Below are 18939 nucleotides of genomic sequence, written 5' to 3'. Positions count from 1 at the left end.
ATATATATATATATATATATATATATATATATAGTGAACTGGGGAGGAGGACTGTGGTCTGAGAGAAACTCCCTGGATTTATGAGATTTACATATAAATAAAAAAATAACAATGTTTCTGTAATGATTGCAGACAGCTTTTGAACTCCTCTGGGTTTCCACCTCAACACCTGAGAACACTGGACTTTCCCTGGCCTCAGTCAAACCTAGAAATAAAATCTTGTTCCCTGCGACTCTGACTTCCTCATCAACATGCATGTTGCATTTCCTGTTTATTAGTGGAGTATTGGTGATCTGAATCTTATAAAACAACGACAGCTGCACCTTTCAACCTGCCTGTATGTCTGAGTCACATGTTCTAACAGTTGTGTGAGATTTTTGGTTGAGAAGTCTACGACACGTAACACTGGCTGGTTTTTAACATCTTTTTTTTTGATAAATAATATATACTGTAGCTAGGGCTGGATCAGGTGATGCTGAATCCTCTGTTACTTATGCTTCGAGGGGCTTCTTATTACATCACATGACTAACATGCGTCAACGTTTTCGAAAGTCTCCGTTTTCACTGTCCACACTGCGACGCGAAAGCACCGTTTTCAAATGCGTGTGTTTTCGAGAGCGTTTTCCAAACGCTGCGTTTTCCTTGAGCAAAAACGGCTTCTCAGTGTGGACGGGCGGCCAAAACGGAGAGAAAACGTGTGGACGTAGCCTTCGTGTCATCTGCCCGTTGGTGAAGCGATTGGCCAGAAATGCAGTATTTGACATATTTGTTAGGGTTCATCACACCATCACTATCATGTGATTGTAGCTGCTACCTGAGCATCCCTCTCTGGCACGCCGGCTGCTGTACGTACCCGGGGCTTCGGTCACCTGACCTTCCTAGCTGTTACAGGTCACATCCATGCCGCTGCTACTTCAGTCTGAATATGGTTGTTGATTGAGGCTGCTGGTCCTTTTGTTGTGATTGCCTGCAGATTATTTTCTCAGAAGCGTTTCCTCCATGCCTGGTGGGAGGCTCAGGCACAACCCACTGGATCTCTGTGGTGACCCAGAATGTTTAAGTCTTTGTAATCCCTCTTTTACGATTAGTTGATTTTGTGTTTTCTGTGGTATGCAGCTACTTTTGCACCCCTGGTTTAAGCTGCACCTTAGTGAGAGCTCATGTAAAGGTTGATGATTCTTCGGACTTCATCATCATCTGGCATCCCCACTAATAAGCCACAACTCTGAATCAATTACCAGTGTAGATGCAATTAAATTAACAACTTTTATTTGATGTCTGTTTTTTACGTAGCTGGCAATAAACTATTTATTTTACACCCTGAACCACATTTCTGTCCGAAGCATAACAGACCTGAGTGCCTACTAGCATAGTTTGAACTAGATATACCCAGGGTGGCATTTTGTGGTGTCCTTGTGATTGTAAAGCTTTTAAGCTCCCAGTCACCACACCACCGTCTCAGTGTGTGTGAATGTGCCGTGCTCATTGGTTTCTTTTCCTCATCACACCCCCTGGCCACACTAACAAAGTGGAGCTTACATTATCACGGCTTCATCATCACTGGTGTCCAGTTCCAGCCTTCCACACTGTCAAACAGTCACACAGGTACACTGTAAGACCGAATAGTAATAGTTTGATAAATGAAATGAGTTGCAACTACTTAAAACCCCGTTATAAGTTCATACACCTTTATTTCTTTGAGTAGTTTGAACAAGTTTGTTTTTTCAAGTTATCAGTACTTGAATATGTTGATTAGTTTCAGAAATTGCCCTCGAATAATTTGAGTCGACACTGACGTCACGTACGTGCCTACGTACGTACGTACATGCGCCACCTGTTCTTCATGAGGAGCTGGGAACCATCTTGGAATCGCCGCTTCGTCCGAATGCCCGCTCATTACTCCGAAAGAAAGCTGTGGAACGTTAATTTCCGAACAGAAATAAAATCACTTGGGAAGGTTTTTTGCTGCATTGCCTTTGACGCTGGATAAAGGAGGACGTGCTGTGGTATGTTACAGACCTTTGAACTGGAACAGCTAACGCTCTGCACTTGGCTAGCTGCATTTACCGCCTTTGCAGCAATTTTGTCTTTGTGGGCGCTTTTGTGGTAAGTTTTATTTTTTCTGAAACCTTATTTCTCCTTTGTAATACGAATTTTTATCGTCATAAATGTTGAATTGTAGCAGGCATTTAAGAATTGCTTTGCTTTTTTTTTTTTTTAAAAAAAAATCTATGCCACCTAATGTACAAATAGGGTTACAGTGTATGGTCTTGGTGGCATTGGCTCCAAAGTGTGTTTTGCATGAATTGTGCTAATAAGCTAACATTTAGTATAACACATTATTAGTCCCAGCAGAGGCGATCACTAAAGCTAAGCCCTGCTCATACATTTCTAATCTCTTACTACTGTAAAATAAGTCTTTAGCAGGCGTTTCTAGAGTGCTAAACAGATTTGTAGTTTATAAACTGCCTTGTGGATAAATTGTTGAGTCTTTGTTGCACTGCTGCGCTGCTTAGCTAACTCATTTGCCAACTGGTGGAACTTGAAAGCTATGTTTAGTTCTCTGGAATTGTATATATTAAAACTAGGGCATCAATATTGTAGGCACAGGATGATATAAGGAGTGATCAATCATCATATAATTAGGCGGTAGAACTTGGTTTGGGTTGCAAATAGTTCTGTATACAAGTAGGAATGTTGAATCTTCTGAACTATTAAGTTGTTGTGCCTGGTCTATTTCAGGTTAACTTGAGGGTGAACCCATCAATAATACATTTACCAAACAGTTTTTTTTCTCTAATTTTATTCTCAACCCCAGTGTACATTAGAAGGACTTTTTGAGTTTATTTTTGATGTTATATTGAAATAAGGTGAAATTCCTGTGTTATTATTAGTTAAGGGTTAGTTGAGTTCTGGCCTAGTTATGTTTCATCTGTCACCTTGGTTATGTGTCTTGTCTGTTCTCTGTACGGTCCGTCTTGTCTTCTGTGTTTTACTTTTATGTCCATGCCCGCATTTCCCTAATCTGTTTCCTTGAGTCTCCCCATGTATTTCTGCGTGTTCCATGTTATATTTGTCAAGCTCGTGTTGTCTTGACTGCGTCCCTTTCTTGTTTCTGTTTTACTGTGAAGAGTCTGGTGTTCCATGTTCAGTTTGTTTTGTTGTACTTACCCTGTGGCATTCAGGTTCATTTGTGTCAGCTGTGTTTCCCCGGTGTTTCCATTTCCCTCTTATCCTTTCTATGTATTTAAGTCCTCTGTCTTCATCTGTTCAGTGTCTATTTATCTTCATGTCAAAGTCAGAATTTCTGCTACTGCTCAGGTTCATGTTCATGCTTGTGTTTAGACTTTTATGTTTGCATGTCCCTGTTAAGTTTCATGCTCTTGTCTCTCGTTATTGTTTTCAATGTTAGTTTAGGTTTTCCGCAGTTAAGGTTTTAGTTTAGTTTCACCCTTGTTTCGCCTTGCCTGGCTTTTATGTTTTTGGACATCACCCTGAAATAAACAGCTTGTTTTGTTTTTTGTTTTTTGTTTTTCTTTGGTTTGGGGTTTTTTTTTTTTTGTTTTTTTTTTTTGAAGATTCGGTTCTGTCTCACCTTCGTCTGCTTTTGTGTCCGCTACACACCAGCGATCCCTGCATTACATTTTTCTTGTTGTTCCAGTTTTAATATGATGTTTGTAACTCTTTGTCTAGTTTGTATATCTATGTGATGGCATTAGCAAATGTTTAAAAAGTGGTTGTTGTTAGACCACCTGTATGTATACAGTGTTTGATAACTGATTATGTAAAAAAAAAAAAAGTGACAAAGCGCTGGACAATAACATATTATACCTATTTCTTTCTCTCTCTTTTCAGGTTAAGGCTGAAACTCCTTGCTGGTGTAGAAAGATACTATTTTGGTATGTTGATTGCTAAAAATAAGAAAAAACACTGATAGCACTTCCACAGTTACTTTAAAAAAAGTAAAAAAAAAAAAAAAATCATACAATGGCGTTCAAGTGCAAACTTTGTAATCTTATCTTTGGAAAACAGAGGTGCTTGAGCACTATCGGTTACATCATAGGAATGTTTCCTCAGTCAGTCCTTTGCCATGTCCATATGATTGCTGTATCTGTACATTTCAGTCACTGAATGCTTTGAAAATTCATTTAACACGGATACATTCTCAGAAAGTTTTGCAAAGTAGAGATCAAAGTGCAGTATTTCTTTGCCCTCTTTGTGGTTGTAGCCAACCATTCAATGATAAAAATGTCCTTAGTCACTTAAGGACACATCTAAAACAGCATGAGACATTAGATTGCCCTTTCAAAAATTGTCACTACCGTACTAATGTGTATTCTTCCTTCAATACCCATTGAAGTAGGTGTCATCCTGATGGTGATATTTCAGCCTTTAAGTGTGAAATTATCCTTAAAGAAACTGCTAACCATCCTTTACAGAGTAATGTTGAATATGAGGATGCTGGTCCCTCAAACTATGACTATGAACTTGGAAGTCCTTCCTCTAATCCTTCTGAGTCCACACATGACACTGAGGAACTGCAAAATCAGTTAAAAAACAACTTGTCTTCCCTCTTCTTAAAAATGTACAGTGTTCTTCATGTGTCAGAGAGAGCAATACAGAACATCATTGACGACTTGTTGCAGATATTCTCACTGTCCAAACCTCTTGTGAGAGACTCTATTACCAACATTCTGCACCAGCATAGTCAGCCAGTGAGTGAAGTCGTATTGAATGAGTTGGTGGAAGCTGTTATGAACACAAATGTTTTTGTTAATGCAGCTACAGCAGGTGCAGAGTTATCCACTGCTAAGCGGAGGAAAACCTTTGTGAGGAGCCATTACCCTCTAGTAATGCCTGTCCAATACTCTCTAGGTTCTAGTGGTCCCACAGTAGTATATGTCCCAGTATTGCAGATGCTCCAGAGTATGTTCAAAAATACTGATATTCTTGATAAAATCAAAGAAACTAAACAATCACCACCTGGGGTGTACATGTCCTATACAGATGGGACATATTTCAAAGAGAACCAGTTTCTGTCAGCAGCCGGAGAGCTGAGGTTGTCACTGATTTTGTATGTGGATGACATTGAGCTAGCCAATCCTTTAGGCACAGCTAGAAAGATCCACAAACTTACTGCAGTGTATTGGTTACTTGCCAATCTACCAAGTCAGTACAGGTCAAGCCTACATGTTATACAACTAGCTTTGCTGTGCAAAGTTTCTGACCTGCAGAAGCATGGTTATGAAAATGTTCTTTCCCCTTTGTTGAAAGATTTGCAAACTCTGGAGCAGGAGGGCCTCTTCATAGAAACCCTTGGTGAATGCATCAAGGGTTCTGTGCTCTTTGTGGCAGCTGATAATTTAGCTGCTCATGGTCTTGCGGGCTTTGTCCAGTCTTTCAGAGCACATCATTTTTGCAGATTCTGCTGTTGCACTGCAAATCAGATGCAGACCACTGAAGTTTCTGATGGTGAATTCACCATGAGAACAACGGAGTGTCACGATCTTCTTGTGGAAAAAACTGTACAAGAAGATAATTTAAACCATGTCGGTGTAAAAGATGATTGTCCCCTCAGAAAAGCACTGCAGCACTTTCATCCCATCACTGGTTTCCCACCAGACATACTGCATGATCTTTTTGAAGGGATTGTGCCTGTGGAGTTGGCGCTGTGCATTGGAGAACTTATTCGGCGAAAATATTTTTCTTTGGAATATCTAAATACAAAAATCCGCACATTTCCATACCAGCATTCAGACAGACTTGATAAACCCCAACCGATTCCCAAGAATTTTGCATCCAAGCTAAGCATTGGGGGAAACGGGCATGAAAACTCCACCTTGTTGAGATTAATACCACTTATGGTGGGAAGTAAAGTCCCTGAGCAAGATGAAGTATGGGCTACAATGATGGATCTCAAAGAAGTTGTACAGCTTGTATTGTCTCCATCTTTCACAGAAGAATCTATTCAGTACCTGCAAACCAAAATAAAGGAGCACAGACAAGGCCTTAAAACAGTGTTTCCTGATTTTAAGCTCAAACCCAAGCATCACTACATTGAGCATTATCCTGAGCTAACAAAGCGCTTCGGTCCTTTGATTAACCTGTGGACCATGAGATTTGAGGGAAAACATCGCTTTTTCAAAGGAGTTATTCAGGATACAAAGAACATCAAGAATGTTTTGAAAACACTTGCAACCAGGCATCAGCATATGATGGCATATCACCTCAATGGACCCTTGTTTTTCAAACCGCAAGCGCAAGCTTCAAGTGTCACCTGTGTCCAAGTTGCAACTTTGCCTGAAGTAGCACAAGATTTTATCAAGACTAAGACAGACAGCCAAAACATATACACCACTCATAAAGTGTCCCTAAATGGAACGGAGTATGCAAATGGAATGTTTGTCTCTGCAGGCCAGACTGGAGGACTTCCAACATTCAGCAGGATTGAATATCTTCTGCTTGTAAACAATTCCATTTCCTTGTTTTGCAGGAATTACGAATGCTGGTACATTGAGCATTTGAGGTCGTTTGAGCTGACATTAACAGACAGTTTTTCGGTGTATCAGCTGCCGGAGCTAAATGATACAGTAAGTCTGACAGCATATACTGTTGATGGACATCTGTTGTTGACACAAAAAAGATTCATTCTGATCAGACACTTGCAAGATTAATATTGCTTTTGGAATAAGCCACATGTAGCCAAATAGATCAGGGTGAAAAAAAGAACAACTACTACTCTTTTCTTTTCCTTTCTAGGAAATGTCTGCTCAAGCCCTACTACTTCATGTTCATGTCTCAAAAGAAATTGTGAGGAAAACTGACTTTATTCTCACGTCCAGAATCTGTGGATCAGCTAAAAGACATTATAAAAGAAAAGTTCAAACTTGACTATGACTTTAGCTTATTATACGAAGACCCAGACTTTGACAGGCAGCTTTGTTCACTTCTAGATATTGAGGAACTTCCACAGAAAGCTGTTGTAAAAGTTCAGTAGCATCAGATGACACAATAATACTACCCCATGCCATGACTCCAGACAGGGTTGAAAGATGGCCTCAGGATTTCCCAATTCCTACATTTTCCTATGAGGTAGAACTCATACTTGGTGAGGGTGATGTTGCTTATGAGAGAACAGGAAAGGCTCTCAAGTTGTCTAGGGGACAAAAGCATGACATTCTTGAAACTCTTGCAGCTAAAATGCATAGTTTCAAAGCATATCCTAGTGATCGGGACATATCAGTTGTAGCTGAAGCTCTTGTCACTAAGCATCCTTGTCTGAAGGAGCCTGGATCACAGACAGGCTGGTATGGGTGGAAAAATAGCCTAAAGTTTAAGATGGGGAACTATCGTGCTAAATTGAGTCGGGCTGGATTTCAAGAGGTAGCTGTGAATTCTGGAAGGAGAAGTCGAAATGACCCAGACAAGCAGTCACCACACACTGACATTAAGAGACCTAAAAAGGCAGAAGTAAACTTTCTGCCGAATTTCCCAAGGGGTGAAGATGCTGTTAGCCTTGAGCAGCTAAGACTACAGATTGTGGATGAAGTCAAGAAAAGTGAAAAGAATCACGTCCTGATTACAAAGCTGATGCATACCACATTTGCCTTGCGACGCAAAGAGATCATCAGTGATGACCTACCCGTAGGTGCCATCCTGGATCGCTGGCCTGCTCTGAAATTGGAATCTCAGGTAAGGTTTCCTTAGATGATGCATATAACAAGATGTATATTATATTGATTTCTGTTATGTGGCCTGTCTGAATTAATACAAATTAGGCCATGGTAGTGTAAGGATTTTGATGTATTTTGCAAAGATTTGTAGACTAATCGTAACTTGTAAATTTATTTTGTGTGTTCAGATCTATGCAGAATTCCACAGAATTACAAACCTCACCCTGAAGAACCACTTTTATGCTGTGTTGGACCAACATGCTCCCCGGCTCCAGAGCTTATTCCGAAAGAAAGCTGCTCGCACAGGGAAGTGTCTGATGTTCTGTCTCAGCTCTTCCGAACCTATGATCTCCAGGTAGGTGGGGTTTTGTCTTGTGTGCTTTTTCTTTTTTTTTCTTTCTTTTTTTTTTTTTTTAGAGTTTTTAGATTTATTTAATTTGATCCATTTTTAACTGCCGTTCTTGACTAGGTAAGCCAATAATTAAAAAAAAATCTTATTGTGATGTAGGAACAAGTTGATATTCATGCCCGACGTGCTGTTGTGCTTCATGCCCTCCCTGCCTATTTGCACGAAGACACCTCTACCTTCATCAAAACGTGGGATGTAAGTTTGTGAACAGTATCCAAGTATCAAACTTGTTTAGATTTCACAAACCATTATGAAACTTTGACAGTGTGAGAAGTATCTCCATCCTTTGGGTCTGTCTACAACAGTGTCCATGTCACATAATGGGGGAAACACCACATATTCTTAATGTGTATAGACCCTACCCTTCTATAATGTTCCTAGCCCAACCATACATCACTGTACATTTATTTATTTTTTTAAATAATAGAACTCCCATTGACTTTCTGTAGTTATTGCCATGAAGAGGTATGACTTTGCTTTATGAGTACTAGTTGTCATTTTTATTTTTCTCAAGTTTTTGGTGTGTTTTGGCTTTTTTGTTGTTCAAACACTTGATTTCTAAGATGGGGATAATCCAGTATTTGTATAGTGACTTGTGTAGATGAGACTAAGGCTACGTTCACACTGCAGGCGAAAGCGCATCAAATCAGATTTTTTTTTTTTTTTTTTTTTTTTTTTTTTTTTGGGACCCTCTGCGACCCATCTATCCGATCATGGTATGACAGTGTGAACGGCACAAATCCAATATTTTCAAATCCGATCTGGGTCACTTTCGTATGTGGTACTGAATCCGATACATATCTGATGTTTTAGAAAGCGACTGCTGTTTGAACGGTCAAGCCACATTAAATCAGTCTTTTACGTCACTGACACAAGACAGACGCCAATTATCAGCTACGGAGAAGCGCCCGAAAAGACATCGTGAACGCTTTCTGGCCATCCCGTGTAGATGTCAGTGAAACTGTTGGGAAGACAACGTTGGAGAAACGTGAACATTTTATTTGTACTGTATAATCTGCAGCTTCTGACAGAAACCTGCAACTATCCTTTGAAGCACCGCTCCTCTAAAACAGCAATAAGGATCATTATTAGGTTATCTACATTATTATGTAAATGACAAAATAACTTAAAGCAAAAATTGGGAAACGTGAAGTCCGAAGTCTTTATATTAAGGCCATCAGTCAAACATACTGTTGCTCTGGGTCTAAACAGAGCGCGTTGTGTGTGACGTCTTCTTTTCTGCATGCGGCCGCTTTGAGCGTTCACACTAGAGCGCTTTTTCTGTCGCATTTTATTTGTAGTGTGAACAAGCAGACCAAAAAAATCTGATTTGATCAAAAAATCTGAATTGAGCATTGAGACCTGCAGTGTGAACGTAGCCTAAGAGAAATAGGAATGTACTAACATGTAGTAATTTTTTTTTTTTTTTTTCTGTAGATGATGCATTCTGATGAACCAGATATTAGTGAAGTGCCACTTGGACTCCTCCTGATCAGAGCCAATTCCAGCGATGCAACATTCTTCTGCCCTGAGAAGATTGCAGTTTTGGTTGAGGGTAACATGATCATTGATTTCCCCACCCTGGCTGATGCATTTCTAGTAGTATTTGGACTGACTTACGCCCTGCATCTAAGCTACCCAAAATGTTTGGCCAACACATTTGACTTTATTCAGAAAGTGTTGATGGGTCTGGAGGATGGGAAGTTGAAGCCCAAGGTGCTGAGTCTCAAAAATGATCTTTTGGCAGCAGAATAATGTCCAGGGTTCCTACACAGCCCTCAAGTGCCTGTTAAAGCAAGTAACTAGTTTATCATTTTTCCAAGTCTGGATAAGTTTAAAAAAAAAAAAGAGAGAATACAAGCAAGAAAATGTTGGCATTTGCATACTCTCATTTCATACTCTATTATCTAAAAGCCGAACATCCAAAATAAAAGGGGAAGGTGATAAGGAGTTTTACAAGACTTTGTTTTATGTTTCTAAAGAAGGATTTATCTATTTAAGGTTTTATTGGTCTGTTGTTGACAGCATGATTGCACTGTACAGATGTGTATATTGGTTTAGTAATAACCCTTTGCTGATTTTGTAATAACAGTATTGGCATATTAAAAAGGTTCCCAATAATATTCCTGTGTATTAGCTGCACTGTAATTTACTTTCATTCAGTTTCCCCACCTGGCAATGCAGGATTTTCTGTGTGTTTTTTCATTTTTTTTATTTTTAACAAAAATGCCATACTCAACTGTTAATGGCATCTAAATACTGTTGTATTCAGGTTTCACATGTTGTGAAAGTCTTTATTTCTAATATTGTAACCTTGTGCCTAAACTTGACATTTCTGAAATTATTCCCAATAATATTTGGTGAATTTGTCTTTGGGATTGCCCGAGATTTGGTTTGTTTTTTTTTTGGTTTTTTTTGTTTTTTTTGTTTGTTTGTTTTTTTCTGAACATACATGCAAGGAAATTTAATTTGTCATTTATTACTGTACTGCATTTGTCATACCGAAAGAGGATCTCAGCTCTATCCCCTTGCTACACACAAGTATTTTTGGTTCTCTGAAAAAAGGCAAATGTTAAGACATTGTGTCTTCACAAGTTAATGTTACTCAATAAATTTGTAAGTTAAATTTATGTTGTCGGTCTTGTTTGTCATGTTTTTACAAGTGCAGTTGCTTATTTCTAACACATTTTTTATTTTTATATCCAATTCAAAACACAGTAAATTTGGCTACTACAGGAGTTTGGGTGTATTTTAAAGTTTTGAGTATCATTAACTTAAAATGGTTAACATTTTAAAACTAAATATTAATTCCTTATATTTACTTGATTTAGATTTGTACTTGAAACTCAAAATATTAAGTAGAGAGTACCAAACCAAGAATGTGGATATAACATGAAAACATTTGTCATTGGTACTTAAAAATATTTATCTAAAGCTAATAAATAAAGTGTGTTTAATTGACTTTCATCTTTGAGGTTTGGTTACTTAAAATATTTTATGTAATCAGTTTCACCAAAAGTTTTGAGTTAAATTAACTTATTTGGTTTTACAGTGTACCTTAGAGCTTTGTGAAAATTTCCTGGCTGTAGATTTTAATCAAGACTGGTTGCCTTTTCTCAGTTTTAAATACACATGTTACTTGTTTAAAACTGCGAGACCACCTCAATCCAGGATTAAAACTGACTGGTGAAAAGGAGGCTTTCTTTTCTTTTGAGCTTCTCTCTCTGTCATGGAGGTACACGAAGCTTTAAAGCTTTTGGTCTTGATAAACTTGATCCTTATTTTCTTAAAGTTGAGCCACTAACTGATATTTATAATCTTACCCCCATGAACAACAAGATTCCTGACATATGGAAAAATAGTTTTAAATACATAATTTTAATCTCATATATTCAGATTTTTTTTCTCAGAATATAGCACCCCTGTCCCAGCTCCATCTTTTTTAAATCAGGTCAGCATCTATTGCAGATCATTACTATAATACAATCAGTTCTACAGCTTTCTTTAAGCTGTCACACAAGCTGCTGAAGCACAGTAAAGAAATCAATGTCTCCACTGAACACTTCTGTAAGTCTAACCCTTCCTACAGACACTGTGCCGCTGTTTCATCCTCCAACCTAAATAATGTTGCACTAAAAGCAAACTGACCTCTGATGGTACCGTGGATGTTGTGCTTCTCAATCAGCAGGTACCTAGGACTCTCTGGGAACCATGGCAACAACATCAGCTGGATGAAAGTGGGCACAGCAATCACTGAAAGAAAGAGGGGCCAGTGCTCCTCCTACAACAGTAACACAACAGTTATGCTTACCAACAGTAAGTGCTGAGAAAAACACCAGCAATAATTCATTAATAGCAACATTTTGGTTTGGCAACAAATCAGTCACAAGCCTTTGAACATGGGGGGACCATGTATAACATTGTCTTTGGTTCCTAAACAGCTTTTAGAGCACATTTTGTAAAACCTTCTGAACGTTTGAAATTGAAAGTCTTCAATCACATCTTGACTGTTTGATTTAAAGTATACTGTTAGCAGTGTATGCTACAGTCCAGTCCGCACGCAGGTTGCTTGACTACCTTTCCTAGAAGCTCGTGTAGACCGAGGATTTGGGCAACAAAAACTCCAGTTCCAATGAAGATGCTCGGCACAAGGCCAAGGAAACCTCTCAAGTTCTTTGGTGCTATCTCACCCAAGTACATTGGTACCACACTTAGAGAGATGCCTGCAAGAATAAGAGCAAAGAAGAAGATTGTTATGATATTACTCTGATTCACTTTTAAACATTAATTTAATTGAAAATAAAGTATATAAAGAGTTGGGAATGAGGATGTGTTTATTACAGAAGAGGATTAGGGCCACTGGGGAAAAAAGAGTTTTTTATCACGGTGCTTTGCCAATATTTCTTCCTCTGCACACAGGGAATGGCCTTCCTCAGACTGGTGTGTGTGTGTGTGTGTGTGTGTGTGTGTGTGTGTGTGTGTGTGTGTGTGTGTGTGTGTGTGTGTGTACCTGAGTGGATTCCTGTGATGAAACGGCCAATGATGATCATCTCAGGTGACCCACATATCCTGCTAAAGCCCATGAGTAAAGCAGCAATAAACACCAACACTGTTGTGTTTACCACTGTCCCCTTCCTGAAAGTACACGTACAAAGCACATAAAAGTAAGTGACCCAGAGGTTTATGAAACAGCAAGGGCAATAATGGAAACCCCATCCCCTGATACACACAGTCATAACCAACCCAGGATCATTGCAAAATGTTTAATAGACACACCGGTTCACTGCGTCGGTTTCACACTTTGCCTCTCAAAAGCATGAAATGGACATGCATGCAGAAGCTGCAGTAATAGCAGAGGGAGACACTTCATTTATTCAATAATATAGGAATGTGTGTAAACAGGCATTGTTAGCACATGCTCGTGTAAATACATATTAGCTGCCCAGCTATTCTGGCAGTTCAGGACTCTGGAATGTAGTGAATTTTGTTCACTGCTGATTTCTTGGTTTTAAGTAGCTTTCTCTGCTGGAAATGCAACTCCTGCATGTGTGTTCACTTTGTCAGGGTTCCTGGGTCGTTGACGCTGCATTTTCAGTTCATGTTCACTGTTTGTTTTCCTCATGTTCCATTTCTGGATTCATTATGTTCAGCCGTGTACTCACCGGTCTCTCATCATCATCCTCGTGAGTCGCTGCATTTAAACCCTCAGTTTATCTCGGTTCAGCGTCAGTGTTGCTGTTAGGTTGTCGCCATATGCTCAGTTCATTCAGTCAGCCAGTCATTTCCTGTTCGTTCAATAAACACCAGCTTTCACCGCGAGTCCTGCATTTGGGTCATCTCTTCCTCTCCTCCACACACGAAACTCCCGACACATTTCATGCTTTGGATAGTGTGAAATGAACACGGTGGACCGGCGTGACTATTTCACGCTGATATCGGGTTGACACACATGCAAAGCTGTTTAAGTCCCAAATAGCCACAAACTTTGCTCATACGCTGTGATTAACCATAAATCTGAAGAATGTGAATGAATGTGAAGAAATTGATCAGCTTATAAATATGATTTTATTTTCATTTAAATGTAGACTGACAGGAATGTGGAAAAAAGGAGAAATGTGTCACCAACCCATCATCAGAGATGGGCAGTAACGCGTAATCCGATTACTTTTTTCAAGTAACGAGTAAAGTAAGGGATTACTATTGCAAAAACAGTAATTAGATTACCGTTACTTTCCCGTAGGAACGCTGTGTTACTGCGTTACTAAAACCGTGATTTTTTTGCGAGAATGTCTCACGACAGTGACGTAAGCGAGTGCGACGTTCGTGACAACAGCTGTGTGCAGATCAACAATGGATCACATATCGATTGCGGGAGAGAGTATGAGCGTGCAGCGTTTAAAGCGTGGAAGTACTGACCTTACTTTGAGTTTGATTCCATAAAAAGTGACAAAAACATTAGTGTCCGCTGTGCGTGGGAAGAAAACTTCTTTTTACAGAGAAAAAAACCCTAAACTTCCAACAAGCACCGAGTAGCTACGACGTAATGGGAAACTCACAGAGAAACTCGCGGATTCTTCCACTGACCGCGGCACACCTACACCAGCGTAAACCTCCGCCAGGTATTATGGTGTTTTTAAAATTATTTTGGGGGGATTTTTATGGAATTATATTGTATGTTGCATATATGAAATTTCAGCCCACACATACCTGGACGGTGCTAATGCGTTAACGAGCTAACAGTGCTAATGCGTTGATGCCGTGCAGTCCCGCGCACGGGGCGATCCGCGCTAACTCGCTAATGGAGATTTGCCGCGTTAATGCGGTTATGGCGTTAACGTCATTTTAACAAGATTAACACTGACAGCACTACTTATCATATGTACAGTAGAAACTGTTGTATACTTCTCAGTAATTAAGTTTAAAAAAAAATGAAGACGAATGTTTTACCTGCCATAGCGTGTGACCAGCATCCCCACAATGAGTGAGCCCAGCAGACCTCCAACCGCAAATACAGACACAGTCAGAGAGTACATGAGGGTCAGGGTCTCCTCACTGAGTCCTGTTCCATTGCGTCCCACCACTGTCTTGTTGTAGAAGTCCTTGATGTACTGACAGTGTGAGGAAGAGCACAAATAGGATGCATTTAGATAACAGACATACAAATAAGATCAAATAAGAATAGAAACAAAAAAGTATGAAAGAAAGACATGCATCCACCCATCCATTCATCCATGACCTGTACAGCGTCGACATCCTTCCAGCTGCTGTCTGCTGATCTCCCGCTCCCCTCACTCGTGAACAAGACCCAAAGATATTTAAAGTCCTCGCGTTAGGCAGTCACTTGCCCCTGACCCGGAGTGGGCACTCTACCCTTTTCCGGCTGAGGGCAATGGCCTCTCCACCACTGATGAGAGCACGTTGGCATAAGAATTAAAACCTCTTCTTTCACTTTGAAACAAAGAGCCCTGACACAGCTGAGGCGCTTCCACCAGCCACTGCTCTCTCGTCTTCCAGGAACACCAGGTGAGGCAGGTGCTGAAAGCTGTGAACAGGAAAGCTGCTGGGCTGGACGGAGTACTTGGTAAAGAACTTTGTGCCTACGCTGACCAGCCAGAGGGAGTCCTGACCAGGATGTTTAACCTCTCACTGTCACAGTCCACTATCTCTCCACAACCATCATTCCTGTGCCAAAGTCATCTGCTCCAAAGTGCTCAGTGACTACACACCCACTGCCTTAATGTGTGTAGTCATGAAATGTTTGGAGAGGCTTATGCTGCTATCCGGTCGTTAATTCTGACGTCACTAGCCGTGTCTGGGCCTAAACTCCGCTGCAGGTCCATATATCAAACGATCACTATGGCATTACTGAGAGTTGAAAAACTGTCTAAAGTCTTTCATCTTTAATAAAATGATCAGCGTTCTGCTCTACCAGGTGTAACAACTGAGTTTAACATCCAGGCATCCATGAAAACGGAATTTATGACATTTAACGGAGTTAGAAGTTAGCAGGGAGTTAGCTCGCTAGCTCGCTAGCTTCTATCTAAATACAATATAGCATGTCCTGACTGCGGGGTTTTGGAAACAAATTAAAACGTACAGCTCTGTTATCACTTCCAACATAAATGAAGACCAAAAACTAAACAGCAGTGACGTTTGTAGGGTTACTGAAGTTGGGCTAGCTGGTATATAATGATGTGCTACGTGACCGCTAGCGACACAGCTATGTTAGCATAATATAAACAAGCTAACTTTTTTTCCACCCGATAAAAGTTAACGTGAGTGTTCTCGGTGGTCAGGAACAAATGTAATCGCATGGCAGGATGCTGTAAAAGGACCAAACTTCAGCCAGGAGAACAACTGAGATAATCCATCCACAATACGAGGTTAGTCATTACGTTCACAAGAACCAGACGGTTGGGTCTCAGTTTGTCCGTTTATTCGGCACATAAGCAAGCGGGTTGCTAACTCAGGGGAGAGCGCCCTCGTGCTACACCTCTCTTCAGCCTGGCACCCACACAACACAGAACCCAGGTCCCCCCTCCCCTTCCTCCACACCACCCTCCCTACTTCCTGCAGCACAACCAAACATGAATCTTACAGGAACAACAACAGTGTGCAAAGATAACCAACATGTACAATAACACTTAACCATCGTTACACTGCCCCCCCAGCAATAAGTTCCTCGTCCCCGAGGGAACGACACAGTCTCTGAGGCGGGGTGGTAGCCTACGTTCCCTCCTTGACCTCCTGAGCCCCTGAGGTGGGCGCGGAGCGTCGGGGCTTTGGGGTGAAGAGTCCGAGGGAGGGGAACGCAGCCCCGGTCGGGGGCCCCTCTGAGCAGGGTCATGGACGCTCTGTACACGTCCCTCTGGAAAGGAGGGGAGGGACTGCCCTCTGTAGGGGGCCATCCGGTCTCTGTGCAGCGCTACTATCCTCCCCCTAGGAGGCAACTGCACCCTGTAAACAACCTCCCCCACTCGCTCTAGGACGCTGCAAGGCCCCACCCAGCTGCTATCCAGTTTAGGACACCGTCCCTTCTTTCTCTTTGGGCTGTAGACCCACACCAGCTCCCCAGCACGGAAGTGCCTCCCCTTAGTGGTGATGTCATAATTCCTCTTTTGGCGCAGGCCTGCCTTCGCCAGCTGCTCCCGGGCGTAGGAATGTGCAGAATCCAGCCGGTCCTGCAGCTTCCTTGCGTAGTCCCGGCCTGGTGGTGCTTCTGGCGCGTCCGGGGGCTTCCCAAAAGCCAACTCTGCAGGAGTTCTCAGCTCTCTCCCTAACATGAGCAGGGCAGGCGTACATTGGGTGGAGTCTTGCACTGCCGACCTGTAGGCCATGAGGATAAGGGGAAGATGGTAGTCCCAGTCCCGTTGGTGTTCTGAGGTAAGGATGGCTAGCTGCTGGGCCAGCGTCCTGTTAAACCTTTCCACCAGTCCATCGCTTTGGGGGTGAAGTGGGGTGGTGCGGGTCTTCTTAATCCCAAGGCGGTCACACATGGCAGCAAATACCTTGGACTCAAAGTTACGCCCCTGGTCACTGTGGAGGGTCTCTGCTGTTCCAAAGCGGCTGAACATCCCCTCCACTAATACATCAGCGACAGTCTCAGCCTCCTGATCTGGGATGGCGTATGCTTCCGGCCACTTGGTAAAATAGTCCATGGCCACAAGAACATAGCGGTTTCCTCTGTCTGTGCGAGGAAATGGGCCCATGACGTCCACAGCTACTCGCTCCATTGGAGCCCCTGCTGGTTGCTGCTGAAGCTGAGCCCGGGACTGGTCCTGTGGCCCTTTGTGTGAGGAACATGCATCACAGCTGCGGCAAAAGTCCTCCACATCCCTCCGCTGTTGACCCCAGTAATAGCCCTGGCGGAGGCGGCGGAGAGTCTTAGAGACCCCAAAGTGGCCGGAGCCAGTGCTCCCATGGCAGGCTTCCAGCACCGCTGACCTCAGCGACCTTGGCACCACAACCTGCCACCTCTCCTCCCCCGTGGCAGGATCCTTCCAGGCACGCTCCAACACCCCCTCCTTCAGCCTGAGAGCTGCAAACTTGGCCCATAGCCCCCTGGTACAGATGGAAAACCCAGTGACCTCATCCCAAAGGGGTTGCTCCCCCTTCTCCAGCCACTGCAGGACCGGCAGCAGGTCTGTGTCTTGTTCCTGCCGTGCCCTCCACTCCACTGCATCCACCACCAGAAGAGCCCTGCAGGCGAGCTGTGCTGCTCCGTCTATTGTCGTGAGTTCCCGCTCTATTTCCTCTCGCTTCTCACAGTAACGGCAGCCAGCTGCAGCACATGGGCGGCGAGAGAGGGCGTCTGCGTTAGAATGGTGCGTCCCTGCTCGGTGCTCCACAGTGAAATTGAAGGCTTGGAGCTCCTCCAGCCAGCGAGCCACCTGTCCCTCTGGCTCCCTGAAAGACATCAGCCACTGAAGGGCAGCATGATCAGTTCTGATAACAAATGCTGTGCCGCACAGGTAGTACTTAAAGTGTCTCACCCCTGCCACCACAGCCAGCAGCTCTCGTCGTGTGACACAGTAGCGCCGCTCACTCCTGTTCAGGACCCGACTGAAGTACGCCACCACCTTCTCACCTTCCGGCCCAACCTGCGACAACACAGCTCCCAGCCCCACATTACTTGCGTCAGTGTCCAGGACAAAAGGCAGGGTGGGGTCAGGGGGGGCGAGGACTGGGGACTCTGTCAGCGATTTGCGGAGGGTGTTGAACGCCTGCTGACAGTCCTGGGTCCAGATGAAGTCACGGTCCTTCTGCAGCAGGTGGAAGAGTGGTGCGGCTATGGAGGAAAAGCCCTTCACAAACCTCCTGTAATAAGACGCCAGTCCTAGGAAGCTTTTGAGCTGTTTCTGGTCTGCTGGTGTGGGCCACTCGGTAATGGTGTGAATTTTTTCCTCCAAAGTGCTGATGCCCTCACGACCCAGCTTGTGGCCCAGAAACTCCACCTCCCTCCTCATGAAGTGGCACTTGTCGGGATGCAGCTTCAGGCCTGCAGCCGCCACCCTCTCCAACACTTGTCTCAGGGCATCCAGGGCAGCATCAAAGGAGCTCCCGTGCACTAGAAGATCATCCAGGTAAACCAGACACCGTTGCCGTGGGACGCCAGCCAGCACACTGTCCATAAGCCTCTCGAAGGTCGCAGGAGCGTTGCAAAGACCAAAGCTCAGGACTTTGAACTGCCATAGTCCCCTGTTAGTGCAGAAGGCTGTCTTCGGTCTGGATTCCGGGGACAGTGGCACCTGCCAGTAGCCACTCCGCAGGTCCAGGGTGGAGAACCAGGAGGACCCGGCTACTAAGTCGAGAGACTCATCAAACCTGGGAAGGGGGTAAGAGTCCTTCTTCGTCACT

The 18939-nt window shown here is 42.8% G+C and overlaps 1 protein-coding gene, 1 long non-coding RNA gene and 1 pseudogene across 3 annotated transcripts in view; 2 read left to right on the top strand and 1 right to left on the bottom strand.

Moving 5' to 3' along the window:
- The window catches only part of slc2a15a (solute carrier family 2 member 15a), a 48074-nt gene that overhangs the window by 18940 nt on the left and 10195 nt on the right, over positions 1-18939 (bottom strand). The window contains exons 3-6 of the mRNA XM_085427280.1: positions 14530-14690; positions 12593-12717; positions 12160-12305; positions 11731-11863 (exon numbers count right to left, since the gene is read on the bottom strand). Coding sequence (XP_085283406.1) covers positions 11731-11863; positions 12160-12305; positions 12593-12717; positions 14530-14690 — 565 coding nt within the window. The remainder of the gene's footprint in view (positions 1-11730; positions 11864-12159; positions 12306-12592; positions 12718-14529; positions 14691-18939) is intronic.
- On the top strand, positions 1406-6923 carry LOC146654970 (uncharacterized). Its single transcript, XR_014914262.1, has 4 exons — positions 1406-2106; positions 3856-3899; positions 6494-6590; positions 6760-6923. It is a non-coding gene; the product is annotated as an uncharacterized LOC146654970 (long non-coding RNA).
- Positions 7036-11116, top strand: LOC146654969 (uncharacterized; annotated as a pseudogene). The gene is made up of 4 exons (XR_014914261.1): positions 7036-7692; positions 7862-8028; positions 8182-8277; positions 9520-11116. The product of XR_014914261.1 is annotated as an uncharacterized LOC146654969 (transcript).

This window comes from Rhamphochromis longiceps, linkage group LG13, assembly GCF_057381845.1.
Source record: "Rhamphochromis longiceps isolate RC_006_pf linkage group LG13, R_longiceps_female_GT1.1, whole genome shotgun sequence".
NCBI lineage: Eukaryota > Metazoa > Chordata > Actinopteri > Cichliformes > Cichlidae > Rhamphochromis > Rhamphochromis longiceps.
This window is presented reverse-complemented; position numbering and strand designations above follow the sequence as displayed.